The 15,057-nt window shown below is 41.8% G+C and overlaps 1 protein-coding gene across 2 annotated transcripts in view; it reads right to left on the bottom strand.

The window, feature by feature from the left end:
- Exoc6 (exocyst complex component 6) overlaps positions 1-15,057 on the bottom strand; it is a 156,258-nt gene that overhangs the window by 56,360 nt on the left and 84,841 nt on the right. For both annotated transcript variants that reach the window (XM_031390196.1, XM_031390195.1), the window contains exon 18: positions 13,886-14,065. In XM_031390196.1, the coding sequence (XP_031246056.1) occupies positions 13,886-14,065 (180 nt within the window). The remainder of the gene's footprint in view (positions 1-13,885; positions 14,066-15,057) is intronic.

The following is a 15,057-nucleotide window of genomic DNA, read 5'->3' as shown; positions in this document are numbered from 1 at the left end:
CTCTCCAAGAACTGGGTCACATCTGCATTTCTTTGTGCAGGCATACAGCTCAGTGTTCCAGGAACATACAAAAATGTGAGTTCAGTATTTTACAGTGATACTACAGTTTAAAATGCCCAAAGAAATTGCCAGAGCCCCTACTAGGTTATATTATTGAGATAACTCCCATATGATCATCAGTGAATTAGGCATATGTCAACCCATGCCAACATAGTAAGCCATGTATATAGGCACAGTTGAAAGGATTCTTGCCAGCATGGATCTGCCAAGCCTTGCCTTTTCACCCTAGTCCTCTGCCTTGCTAAAAACCATTAAATTACATTCCTAAAGCTAGCCACCTTGTGGGCTAGAGAGATGGTTCAGAGGTTAAGAGCACTGGCTGCTTTTCCAGAGGTCTTGAGTTCAATTCCCAGCAACCACATGGTGGCTCACAACTATCTGTAATGAGATCTGGTGCCCTCTTCTGGCCTGCAGGCATACATACAGGCAGGCCACTGCATACATAATACATAAATCTAAAACTAAAAACAAACAAACAAAGGCTAGTTATCTGGGTCTATTCCCTTATTTGTCCACTTCCTCCCCAAGGCTGACTTCCAAGGTCCAGCTATCAAAGTACTTAAGTAGAACAATCAAACCCCTCTTGGCTGCTCTAATTAACATGACCAATCAAAATACACCACAGCATCCTAGCCCACTGGAACACAGGCCTCCCGTGTTCTCTTCTTAAAAGTTAGAATCATTTGCTGCTGTTTTTCTTGGTTTTTGGTTTTTGGTTTTGTTTTTTTTTTTTGTTTTTTACTGCTGAGGGTTGTGACCCACAGCTTTCTGAGTTTGTTTTATTTTTAAGTTTTAGAGATAATAATAGAAAGGAGGGAGAGGGCAAGTTGAAAGATAACATTTAGGGAGGGATATTTGTTTTCACAAGGTTGGTAATCTTCAAATAAGCCTGTCAGAATTCAGTAGCCATTCCCAGCTCTCATAGATTTTTTCTCAAAACTATCCCGAACCTTCCCAAAACTAGCTACATATTGAATGCTTTTTAGTAAGGACTTGGAGAAGTCTGTCTGAGGCACATAACCCCATGAATCTATTTTCTGATAACTAGTATTGAACAAGAGCACATAAACATGGCAGACTTTCACGTAAGCAACAGTGCCTTGCTCTTGCTCCTGTTCCCATAGTGAATGAGGGAAAACCACGGCTCTAAGATACCTGCAGCCATCTGTTTACTTGAGAACGAGGGTGTGGGTTTTAAGCACACACAACACCGATTTAATGCCATCTTTAACAAACGTTATGTCTTGCCACTAATTTTTAACACTTTTCTTGGCAAATCTATGACTGTGCACGGGTCTAACCTGAGACTTTCCTGAGGACTCTCATACTGATGTTGCTGCCGAGGAAGCAATGAAACAACAGAAAACAATAACAAAATAAAACTTCTTCCCTAAGTTCCTGTCATGACTTACATAGTTTTATCAAATAGGTTTTTTTAAGAGCATATGAATAAGTTATGACTTTGCCTCCTTTTGAACGAATGGTGCACCAATCAGATACAGTGCTCTTCCTAAAAGACACGGTTCCCATTTGGGGACATGTTCTTCTACTGATACCCAGTAACAAGGCTCAGGAGAAAGCATCGCAGGCTGTGGGTGTGGGGTAAGCTTAGTCTGAAAAGCCTTCTCTGCAGCGTCTATGTCCTGCAAGAGCCGGAGATTTCTTCTAGAAGCAGTCTCAGTGGCTTGGAGGAGAGATACCCTTTCTGTGTTTTGATCTCCAAATTTATTTTTCATTTTCTGAAGTAACATTAATCTTTGATACTATTTCTTCATGTCTTTTAGAAAGGTGAATTTCTTGAGTAAACAATGAAGTCATCTTTAATCAAAGCTGGGCTCTAAGTTTTCTGCTCTGAGCTCTTCCCGGGCTGCTGCAGCTGCTTTAGCTCTTGTCTGCCTGATAAAGAATCTCTCTGTGAGAAAGGTGTCTGGGTGTGGTCTGTGCCCAATCCAGGGCCTGGAAGGGAACTCTAGCTATGCAGGAGTCTCTTTCAACAGCCATTATTGAAAATATAATACAAGCTAAGCCCATGACTATACCACCACTACTTAGGAGGCAGAGGTGGGAAAATCTGGAGTTCAAGACCATCCTTAGCTAGCTAACAAGTTCTGGAAAAGCCAGGACTACATAAAACCCTGTCTCTCACAAAATATAACAAAAAAGGCACAGGGCAGTCATTCAAAGATGTCTACTTAGGTTTCAACCTTGCTTTCATTTCTCCCTTAACTTCTCTTCCTTTTCTCTAAGGTCCTATGACTTGCCCCCTCTGCCCCCCATCAATTTCTTTCTTTTTGGTTTTTAAAAACAGGGTTTCAAATAGCCCAAGTTAGCCTTTCCCTCAACCCACAGCTGAGGAGGACATGAACTTCTGATCCTGTTCCCTCCACCTCTGCTGGGGATTCAGGCATAAACCACCATGCTCACCTAGGTTAGCTGTTTAAGGATTTACTGAGAGCCCAGTGCAGTAAGGTTTCATTTGCTGAGGAACACGTCTGAATAACAGACCCTGTGGAATGGTATGGAGAGAAGAAAATCATAGCCGTGGAATTATGTAGTCAGAGCCCCAACCTCTCCATGAACCATGTGGCTTTGTTGCAGGTAACACAAAATGACTCCAGGAAGGTCTATGGTTTTCGTTTACATTCTGCTGTGTGTGTGTTTGTGTGTGTGTGTGTGTGTGTGTGTGTGTGTGTGTGTGTGTACACATGGGCGTGTAAGATCAGGCAGTGGTGCCTTTAATCCTAGCACTTGGGAGGCAGAGGCAAGCAGATCTCTTGAGTTCAAGTCTATTCTACAGAGCAAGTTCCAGTACAGACAGGGTTACACAGAGAAACCCTGACTTTAGAATAAACAAAATAAAACAAAACACCCACTTTATAGTGCATAATAGTATCCCCAAACTTCAAATTCTCAGAGTCCTGGCAGATGCTTACTCCAGGTAACAGTAGGTTTCCAGACAGTGACAGTACTAGTCTAAGCTCTAGGTTGGGCAGGGCTGGGCAGACACTGCAGTCCCTTGCACCTGAGCGAATCTGCATGTCTAAAATAACATAATCTCAAGAGTGTAAATGAGGGCTGCAGAGGCAAGGGAGTGGGCACGGAAGTCCTTACAGACACCCAGCTATCTGCCAACTGCTTCTTTTTTGTTTCCAAGCAGTCAACAGAGGCCTTTCACCTCAATGCTACTGTCCATGACACTGATTTCCATAAAAGGCATTAGAGTTAAAACTATGTAACAATTTCCCTATACCGCCTGATGATTCCTGCACAAAAGGCAAGACAGTAAAACAGAGTTATCCCATGTCTAAACCTGTCATTTGTTAGTGTTATGAGACTATAGCCCAGCCAGGAACCCCGATCTCCTGGTTGTTCTTCCTCTATCTCCCCAGTGCTGAGACTGTGTAGGCATGCCCCACTCCCAGCCAAAAAGCTTTTATCCTTATCTTAGAATGAATAAACCCCAGAGTCCTACAGGAGACAAAAGGGCAAGAGGACACTGCAAGTTCAAGGCCAGTCTGTGCTATATAGCAACATCCTATCTCAAAAAACTAAACTCAAAGGACTTTATTACAGAGTGCTACAGAACCTCTTGTGCATATGCAGACACTTGTCTGAAGACCGAGAGTCTGCTCTAAGTATGGCCACTCACATTCCTCTTACTGGTTACTTATAGCCAGGTCTTGAGACCTATCGTAACCCACTGGCTTCCTAAAAACTCTCGTGGCTATTTGATTTATACATCTTCCCATTATTGCTACCACTTCTTCTAATAAAGTACTGACCAGGAGCAACATAGAATTGTATTTTCTACAATGTTTAACATCGGGGAAGTAATTGAGAACGCCATTATATACACTTACAATGTAAGCATTTAGTTTTTTTGAGACATCAGCAACCAATGTATACTTAGCTCATGGTCTCAATGTGAATTTTCAACTAGCAAACCTTTGCCAGTATATGCTATGCATCTTGGAGAAACAGGAAATTATGAAAAACGTACCAAGAGATAGAATATAGGGGCATTGCTGGAGTACATGAAAAAAAAATGCTAAATATAAAAGTATTCTTTTCAATCTAAACAAATATGAAAAAAAACCTCTCCAGAACGCACTGCTTTAGCAAAAGTGATCCAGCATCATCAAGACAGGCATGGGAAATTAGAGGAGCCACGTACCATCCACGACCCTCAGCAAACATTGGAAAACAACAAAAGAAACAAACAACAAAATAACTCTCTCAGGCCTGAAGTTCAAGTAGACTGTGGCCACAGACAGATGAACAGCTCACCATTCCCAAAGACACTGAAATAGCTACATGAATGTAGTGTACTTAGAATTGTTATGTGTCTTTCCAGGGATGCTGCATAGAAGCACTCGCATGGTCCAGCATTTGACATACCATCATAGGCATTCCTATAATATGTTATAAATAGTTAGTGTCTCTATGAGATTGTCTAAAACAAATGTACTAAGTGTGTCTAAGATAGAGCATGCTGTCTATCCTATCAGAATATCATTGAAAATATATTCTGAGGAAGAGCAGAAAGTCACTGAAAAGTGAAAGTGTTGAAGGTGCAAACAGAGTGAGAAAGATAAAAAAAAAAAATCCTCCACCTGGAGTTTGGTAATGCTAACCACTGAGTGAAACTTCCCCATGCCTCACCTGCCTCCAGGACCGCGCCAAGACTGGACAAACAAGACGCTGAAAGACTGAAGGTCCCTCTTTGCCTTACCAAAATAGGCCATGTCCTCACCCACAGGAACGTCTCTTGGAATTTTTGGGTCTGGCAGCTGAAGGCTGATGCTGCCCCGTGTGGCAGTCGAAGAGTTAATACTCTCCTATGTGACTGAGGATTACTTATTGGTCCAGGTAGCTGGTCTCTGTTGTTTTACAGCGGTCATCTGGTTTATACTTCCTGCTCAAATGTATCCTCCTCACACCTCCAGTGGTGTGTGAATGGCTAACTGTAGCTGACTTAGCAGCAGCCTCGTGGTGAAAGCACTTTGTATGTAAAGATCAGATCTTGGTTTTTTCTAGAGCTAATAGGTCTCCTAGTAAGAGAGGCAACCTCACAGAACAGGTCTCAATGTAACTTTTCACTATTCTCCTATTTAAAGGACTTGCTTTGGAATGAGTGCTCTCAGTAATCAACTGGAGGTAAACGACTGGAAGAAAACCAAAGGCTTAGGCAAGTTGTAAGGGTCTGAGAAAATAATTAAGAAATAATAAAACCTAAAGACAATGTTGACACTTCAAAGGTTCAGAGTCTTAACATATTCATCATGGAGCTCTAATGAGCTATTAATCTGGCTCCGGTAAAGCACTGACCACAAGCTCAAATTTTTACATTTCCTTTGGTTGTTTTCTAAGTATAGACTAAAAGGTGCTTCTCGCCATGGCAAAAACATCTCTGTCCAATCTGGATATACCCACCCCTCTGGACAGAGGAAAGTATGTTAATGCTTTTAACCCAAAAATCATTTTTTGGGTCCCTAAACTTTTACTCTGACTCAAAAGTGTAGGTCTATTGCTTTTTTATACAATATGGATTTCTGTATAGATTACAAATAGTGGTAATGCTGATATAGTTCAAAACTTTTATCTCTTTTTGTAAACTTTAAATTCATGTAAGCGTCAGGATGTTACGATTGGGATCTACCTGTCACAGGTCAAATGGACTGCAAATAGGTCATAAGTACCGCTGTTGCCAGGCGGTCATGGCGCACACCTTTAATCCCAGCACTTGGGAGGCAGAGGCAGGCTGATTTCTGAGTTCAAGGCCAGGGCTACTCAGAGAAACCCTGTCTCGGAAAAAAACAAAAACAAAAAAAAAAAAGTACTACTGTCAGGCAAAAGCCTAAGCTTCCCCACCCACCGCTTATTCCTGAGGTGCACATTCTGAATGTGAAGAGAGCCTTTAAGATCCTAGAACTTAGCCGGGCGTGGTGGCGCACGCCTTTAATCCCAGCACTTGGGAGGCAGAGGCAGGTGGATTTCTGAGTTCGAGGCCAGCCTGGTCTACAGAGTGAGCTCCAGGACAGCCAGGGCTATTCAGAGAAACCCTGTCTCGAAAAACCAAAAAAAAAAAAAAAAAAAAAAGAACTTAAGTTCTGTCCCTAGTCTGTATCTGTCTCAGCAGATTTCCACTCAGCTGACAGACTCCATCCAGCTATCAGCTGTGAACTACAAACTGTTCCAAACAGCTACAAGCCCCAGACTTGCTGAAAGCTGATGGAAACCATCTAGCCAATGTGACTGCTCCATCTCTGCAGTTGTGTCAGTCGGCAAACCAGATGCTTCTGATGAGTAAACCCTGACACTTCCTGAACCCTGCCTCTGACTAGCATCCCAGTCTTCATGAAGCTTGAGAAGTAGTTACAGAAGAGAGCATGTCACTCCTTGTCCTCAGCAAAAAGCTAGAATATTAGGTCCAAAGGACACTATAGACCCTGCTGGAAAAGACCAGACCCCATTGTCCTGACCACCCCACTGCTGTCAATGTAGCCTGTGTCTGCACCGGGATACATCACTCTCAGACCAAGTACATCACGGGACAAGCTTAGGGTTAGGAACAGCTGGAGCCACTCCTGAGGTAGACGGCACAGCAATGGCCCATGTCAACTATAAAGCTTAGCATTTCAAAGAACCCAGTATTTATTTGTATTAGAAACTTCTGTTGCAAAATTAAAGGAACAGGTCCGCCATCACACATACCTGAGGCAGCCTTACACCATGACAGGGATCTCGATATGCTTTATACAGAGCAAGGAGGTTAGTGTATGACTTTAGGGGAAAGTTGTTGTTTCCATGTAAACCATTCAGAAATCATTAGAGATAACTTGTCTGTTATCTCTGGAAAAACTACACAGAACATGTGAAGGCCCTAAGTGGAAAAGCAAAACAACAACAACAACCCCACCCCGCCTCCAAAGGGCTCTTCCTAACTAGTAACTCTGTCAGCTGTCACAGGGCCTGCAGAGACCCTGCTCCTGTGGCTTACTGCTGCCCCCTGCATTAGAGATGCTGTAACCAGATACATGAGCTCACGATGAGGAGCTATTAAGCTGATGGTGATTAGATCCCAATATGAACAGGTATCCACCACAGAGTTAAGAATTTGACTTGGAGTATAACTCAAGGAGGGGATGTGATGGCTAACTTTATGTTTACAAGTTTAAAATCTCTTCACGTAGGAGAACTATAAAGCAAAATTAGACTTCCAAGCGCTAAGGGCTGTCTGTCAGGAGTTACTTTCTGACTGCTGTTTCTGCTTCTGTAAACAAAGCTTGCTTTGCTTGAGAGAACTTTCAGCTTTCAAGAGAATAGACTGTAACTTGCTCTTTGCTGTTATAAACCCTTGACTGAGGTGGCTAGCCACGGCCTCGGGGAATCCCAGTCAGGCGTGGAGACCTGACACCAGGCTATGAATAAGAGCATCTTCTATGTTATAATTTATTCATGGTCAGACCAGTGAATCTCTAAATGACCTCAGACCCATGACAACCCATACTCTGGTCGGTTGTGGCCTCCACACCTGTAGATGTTGTTGTGTGTTGTACCTTCCCACGAAAAGTCTTGTCACACAACAAGGGACTCATGACTAGCATGCACTTATGAATCGCATGGATTCACTTATCACATGCACTCATGCATTGTATAAGCTCGTAAACTCCTCTGGCTAATTCTCACCGTGTATGCTGTTGTAGAAAAAGAGCATTCAGGAAGAGCATGGAGTCTTCAGAGTAGACGGTGCAACGACTACTAGGACTCAGATGCCAGGCATTCTTCTAAACACCATTTCATACAATCCTCACAAAGGAACCATGTCAGCCATGCTCTCATTAGCATCAGTTTTCAGGGGAAAGACCTCAGAGCGAGTCCCAAAGCACTGCCCTGCCCAAGGATGTATTTCCAATTGACTTTCATAATCAATTCCAGAAAGTCCTGTCTCACCAAAACAGTTAACGTTCCCTTCAGACTTTATGTTTCCACAGACTACAAATATGTCAAGGGCAATGTCAAAATAATTATAAGTTAAATACTTATTTTTCTCTGGGAAAAATAAGCCTGCAGGAAGCTCATCATTTTCTAATTTACATACTAACTTTAGCTTGTATCTACTTACCGACATGGCTGCATAATCATTGATGTTTGCCTTAGTCTGAGAAGGAAGTAAGCAAGGCAATCAAATGAAAAAAGGAAATGTATTCTAATTACAAGAGAATTGATATCCGAGGCAGCAAAACTAAATACACAATAAAACAAGTAGAGTCTGTGTGTTGCTAATGAAAAGGCACTAGTTACCACATGCATGTGATAAGCATTTCATTCTGAAGATCTGTAGGTGAGTTTTACATACACATTAATCACGTAAGTTTTTCTACAAACTTTGGTGCATATAGTGAAGTCGACTTGTCAGCATTAAAATAATGAGCTTTAGTAGTGTGTTGAATTGGCAAATTTAGCAAAAGCCAACGTTAGATAGGGTTCTTTGCTCTACAGCACTGGTTCTCAAACTTTAAGCAACGATAATAATATTAAAATTTAAGCAGTACATAAAAATGCAGATTTTAAGCTACAGAAATTTTAGGTCTACAGCATGCACTGAACCTGAACAAATAGTAAGTAGTCTTTCTTCAGATGATTCTAATTTAGAAAGAAGAAAACTGTCTATTTCTTCACAAAGAACAGAACATCACAGAGGATGCATAATTCTGAGGCTGCTCTGAAAGGATAGGTCACTGTGTTCTAGCATACCTCCTGTAGCCAAGCTAAGTTCCTTAAGGAATGAGGGCTCACATCTGACAGCCAATTACATACATTTTGTTCCCTAAGAAGTGAGTAGTAGGCCAAATGGGTAAAAACCCAATTAATGGTCACAATTTAACTGCACATAAACCTCTGATGACTTCTTTTAAAATTTCAAAAATTAACAAAATATCAATTTCTTAAATAAGAGGACTGAATGAAAACATTGCTTATTTTTTACATAAACTACTTTATTTTCTTACCTTTTTTTCTTTTGGAGATAGAGTCTATGTGGCATAGTAATCAGATAAATTTTCTAATTTATAATCTCCCTAAGTGTTCGGGTAAATATCATCATTTACATTTCAAAAATAAATACATAATTTAGGTATCATTAAAAAGTTTCAAAAGAGGCCGGGCGGTGGTGGCGCACACCTTTAATCCCAGCACTTGGGAGGCAGAGGCAAGCAGATTTCTGAATTCGAGGCCAGCTTGGGTTACAGAGTGAGTTCCAGGACAGCCAGGGCTACACAGAGAAACCCTGTCTCGAAAAACAAAACAAAACAAAAAAGTAAGCTACTGATCGACTCAGAAACATGTTTCAAATTCATGCTAATACAGTGTATAGTGGTTATTTCTGGTTGTCAACTTGACTATATCTGGAATGAACTACAATCCAGAATTGGAAGGCTTACCTCTGATCCTAATCTGGAGGCTGAGAGACTGAGAGATACAAGTTTCTGACCTGGGTCTTGGCATGGAGATCTTGAGGCAAAGTGGCTATGAATCCCAGAAGATTAAGACAGGAAGAGCTCCGAGTTCAAGGTCATCTGGGATTAAAGGTGTGGTGGCATACACTTTTGCTGGAGACCTATATAAGGACACTGGGAGAAGGAAGGCTCTCTCTGCTTCACCTGCTTGCCTTGTGGGACTGAGCAACTGCTAGACCCTTGGGCTTCCATTCACAGCTGCTGCTGACCGTTGTTGGGAGTTGGACTACAGACTGTAAGTCATCAACAAATTCCTTTACCATATAGAGACTATCCATAAGTTCTGTGACTCTAGAGAACACTGACTAATACACAGTGAAACTCAGACCTCGTTTATTAGTGGAAGTTGAGCTTCTAGTAGAGAGGAGATTGGACATTTCCATTAAACTCACAAGTAAAGACACAGGCCTCCTAAGCTAAGCAACCTAACAGAGCCTATACTTATTGAGTTGACAGCTGTGCTAGCTAGGAAATTCATTATTCAGATTGGGCTTGACCCTAGACAACCACTAAATGCTTCCTAGATGTAACCTGAAATAGATTTTGTTTTGATTGATATAATGTCACCATCATATTTACTTTCTTAACTATTTTCCATAACCTTTCAAAGTATATATAGATATAATGGAAAACATATAAAAGTCACAGAGTCAAGACAAAAGCTGTCTAAACTTTAGCAGAAAGGTCGTCAACAGCAAGACAATCCTATAAATCACAGAATGCACGCTGCTTTCATCGTAGTTCATAGTATATTACTGTTGTTTTGTTTTGTTTTTTGAGACAAGGCTTCTCTGTGTAACAGAGCCCTGGCTGTTCTAGACTGGCTTTGTAGATCAGGCTAAGCCTTTGAACTCATAGAGCTCTGCCTTCTTCTGCCTCACAGGTGCTGGGATTAAAGGTGTGTGCCACCATGCCCAGCTCATTATATTACTCTTATATGAATTATATTCAATAAATAACATAAATATTATTCATTAGCAGTCCACATTTTGTTATTGTTGTTGTTTTGTTTTTTGAGACAGGGTTTCTCTGTGTACCTCTGGCTGTCCTGGGAACTCACTCTATAGACCAGGCTGGCCTCAAACTCAGAAATCCACCTGCCTCTCTCTGCCTCCCAAGTGCTGGGATTAAAGGCGCATGCTACCACTGCCCAGCTATGATTCTACTCTTGATTTTAAAGTTCTCTCTACAGTTTTCAATCAAGAAAATAAGTGTAAGTCACAAAAACTGAACCAAAAAAGGCAAAGAAAGCCCTGAGTCGGCTTCCCAGCACCCATACCCACATGGAGACTCACACTACCTGTAAGCCACACGGGGACTCACTACCTGTAAGCCAATGCCCGGGACTCCTGCACTCTTTGCTGGTCTCTGCCTACAGTGCACACATGAGATGCACTTACATACATGTAGGCAAAACACTCATACACATAAAATCAAGATGGTAGACAGCATGTTTGTTTTGCATCCTAATATACCGGCAAAATAGAAAGTACCAAAACTTTTAAAATGGAAAGATTATTCAAAAGCAAAGAAAATGAAGACAAGGAAAAATCAAGAACTGCTTCCTGGAAGACAGAAAGCTACAATTAAGGCGGAGAAAGCTATACACTACCAGAGAAGCTGGCTGGAAGGGACAGGGGAGGCAAGGATGAGGGCAACGGAAGTGAGAGTGGAGAGCTGGGAAAAGGAAAGTAACTGCAGAACAATTTAGGGAGAGCTGAAGCTGCAGACACAGGAAGAAGAAAAGGAGGAGGAAGTTAGGAAGAGGGGTAAGAAGAGGAAAAGGAGAGAGACGGGGAATGAATGTGCAGGTATAAGAAAAGAAGGGAGTCAGAACAAAAGAAAACTATGCAGCCCTTTATTGAACATATTACGGACTTGACGCTAACAGCAGCAGGATGCCACATCCCACTCAGGAGCCTTCCACCTGGGGACACTGCAGAGGCTGCAGTTGAAACTGCAGAAGAAACTGGCTCCACGGCCTGGACAGATGGCCTAGTGGTTAAAATCACTAGCTGCTCTTACAGAGACCATGCTTGGTTCTTAGCTCCCACACTAGCCAGCTAACAACAGCCTGTAAATGCAGCTCCAGGATACGCAGAACACACACACACACACACACACACACACACACACACATTGGCCTAAAACAAATTCTTTAAAAAAGAAATCAGCCCTAAAAATATGCATCATGACCTATGGCAAGCTCTACTCCGGCTGTCAAAGACAACCCGAGCAATGCAGTACAGACATAAATCAGGAGACACAGGGGACATACTTATTCCAAAGACAGAAACAGGAGAGCATCAGGAATCAGGAAAGGGGAGGCAGAGGAGCTGAAAAAGATGGGGAACCCAAAGGCTAGGCAAAGAAAAGTGGGTGACAACCTGCAGTTCCAACCCTGACTTTCTGGATAGGAGGACCCAAAGCCAAAGCATATGGTAAGCCGGGCACTCCAGCGAAGACTAGCAGTCCTGACCGCAGGACAAGCCCACAGTTCTCACGTGCCTTAAGCCCAAGAGTCAGGCACGTGACAGCCACAGCAAGGCATGCTGGCACTGGAGAAGAAATCCATTTTGCCTCCTGTATCTTGGGAGTGCTACAGCCAGGCACTACCTTGAGAGGAGTACTATTGACACTGAGCTAGGTAAGGGAGGGAGAAGGATGATGTACACACATAATCTACATACATGTGTAACCGTGTCATAATGAAACACATTATTTTATACAGTGGATCTAATTTAAAAGCCTTTGCCTTTCTTCCTGAACACCATCCTTAAGCTATTCTATTCAACCACTTGCAGCAGCTCCTCACATCAAAAGCGTGGTCTGCTGGAGGGAATATTGGGGTTGTTTTGTTGCTGCTGCTTTTCATTTCAGACAGAGGAAATGGTTAGGAGTAGTTCTTTTTTTTTTTTTTTTCCAGACAGGGTTTCTCTGTATAGTCCTGGCTGTCCTGGAACTCACTCTGTAGACCAGGCTGGCCTCGAAATCAGAAATCTGCCTGCCTCTGCCTCCCAAGTGCTGGGATTAAAGGTATGCGCCACCACCGCCAGGCTTAAGAGTATTTCCTTAGGTTCCATGTGAACCTAAATCCAGCTGTATCTTACATATTGGGATGTGCAGGTGAGTGTTCTGTCCACATGGCAGGAGCTTGAGTCATCTAGGAAGAAGGAACCTTTGTGGAGAGAATGCCTCCATCAGACTGGCCCGTATGCAAGTCTGTAGGGCATTTTCTTACTGAGTGACTGGTGTGGCGGGGTCCAGCCACTGGGGGCACTGTCGGGTGGTTCCGCAGGGAATAAGAAAAGCAGCTAAGCAAATCACAAGAAGCCAGCCAGTATGCAGTGCTCCTCCGTGGCCTCTGCTTCAGTTCCTGCCTTTGAGTTCCTGCCCCGGCATCCCTTCATGAGGGACTGTGAGCTATCCCAGTGGCTTTGGTTGTACCGTTTATCACAGCAATAGATTGAAAACAAATTGGATAGGGGACTTAAACGGCTGATAAATTTCATCCTATTTTCATAAAAACTCCATTTCTAAAATATTAATTTTGCTATACTTAATAATAGCGTTCCCCATTCACTGGCCTCTTTGCTATACTTAATAATAGCGTTCCCCATTCACTGGCCTCTGCAGCCAAGTGAAAAGCCCAGTATTCCAGTCAGTTCTCAGTCAAATGTCCTTACTACAGCACGTGCATTTCGTCAGGGAAAACTGACGGTGTGGATGCTCTAAGTATGTGCTGAATTGAACAACATCCCTGTTTTGCTTTTTAATCTCTTGTCTAAAAAAATATCAAAAGCCAGGTGGTGGTGATGCACGCCTTTAATCCCAACACTTGGGAGGCAGAGGCAGCTGGATCTGGTTTGAGGCCAGCCTGGTCTATAGAGTTCCAGGAAAGACAGGTTACACAGAAACCCTGCCTCAAAAAGCCAAAATGAATGAATGAATGAATGAATGAATGAATGTAAAGAAAATCTAATAGTTCCTTGGGCTTTGTAAACTAGAAAAGATTATACTGCCCTTTACACAGCTTCTTTTAAAGTTTATTTCTACTTAAATCTACACTGTTAATGTCAGGGGGTTGTTTTGCTTTTAATAGAAAATTATAATTATTTTATTTAAAAAGTACAATGAATTAAAATCTCAAACAACTTCACCTAGTTCTTTATCAAAAGATTTATAATTATTTGATAATAGAAATATGAAAATTAAAAGATAGTTTTAAACAAGGAAGCACCCAAAATTAAATTATAAAATATACTTTAGAAAGTAAACTTACAATTTTTTAAATTGTTTATACTTACAGGCAAATGGATAAACACTTGAAAGATGCTTCTCAAAAAATTAATAAGATCCATTAAATAACCACTTGCTCTCCCATCTGACTCAGCCATGGTCCAATCATAATCAGCCAGCTGAACAAATTCATCAATTTTTTGGTTAAGTTTGGTATATATTTCTCCTTCTGCTGCATGTCGAGCGTCCTGAAAGAGGATAAAACATCAGTGGTAACAAACAATTACAGAAGCAAGTGTCCTTAAGTTTTTAAATTTTACTTGAAGTTTTTCATTGGTTTAACATTATAATCATTTATTCAAAATGCAGAAAAGTTGTCATTTTTGTGGGCACTGCAGAGCTGACCTGACTGGCTGTCCCATCAGCTCTCCTTTCTGCTCTTACTAACGACCTTTGGCCTTTAAGAGACTTGTCTTAGTTTCCCTTCCTGTGACTGTGATAAACTGCCCTGACAAAAGCATCTTAAACGAGAATGGGTTTATTCTGGCTCATCATTCAAAGATATAGTTAGTTCATCATGGTGGAGAAGTCAGAATGACAGGAGCTGGCCACGTCTCCTCCATTGAGAAAGCACAGACACACATGAATGCCTCATGCTGCTCAGCAAGCTTTCTGTTCCTATATAATCTCAGATCCCAACCGGACAAAGGTGCCACCACCAGTGCCTTCCTTCCTCAATCCCTCAAACAAGATAACCCCCAAGGCAAGCCCAGCTCCATCTCCCAGGTGATCCTAGATTCTGTACAGCTGACAATGTTAACCACCATGCTCTCCTAACAGCTTGTAAGAATGACCTAATAAAGAACAAAGGCCAGGAAGCAGAGACTGCTGAGAACGCAGAGACCGCACGGATTCACTAAGGGAGAGTGAGCTTCAGAGAAAATGCAATAGAGTTCTTTCTGGACCCATAGGGAATTGGTTTCAGAATCTTCCATTATAAATTCTAAATTCTGGTCCCTTATAAAACGGCATAGCATTTGCTTATAACTTATATATATTCTCCTGTATGCTTCGTCATCTCTATATTATTTATAATAAATGATACGATGTAAACGCATGCAAATAAACTCCAGCCACATTTTCAGAGATACCTTTATTTGACCTAAGTGAGGGCTTCTCCTGTGCAAAAGTGCCTGTCTCCATGTGTAGGCAAAACATTTAGGACATGTTTTTTTTTTTT

The sequence above is a fragment of the Mastomys coucha genome, unplaced genomic scaffold, assembly GCF_008632895.1.
Source record: "Mastomys coucha isolate ucsf_1 unplaced genomic scaffold, UCSF_Mcou_1 pScaffold21, whole genome shotgun sequence".
Classification (NCBI taxonomy): Eukaryota; Metazoa; Chordata; class Mammalia; order Rodentia; family Muridae; genus Mastomys; species Mastomys coucha.
The sequence above is the reverse complement of the archived record's forward strand: the minus strand, read 5'-3'. Positions and strand labels throughout refer to the sequence as shown.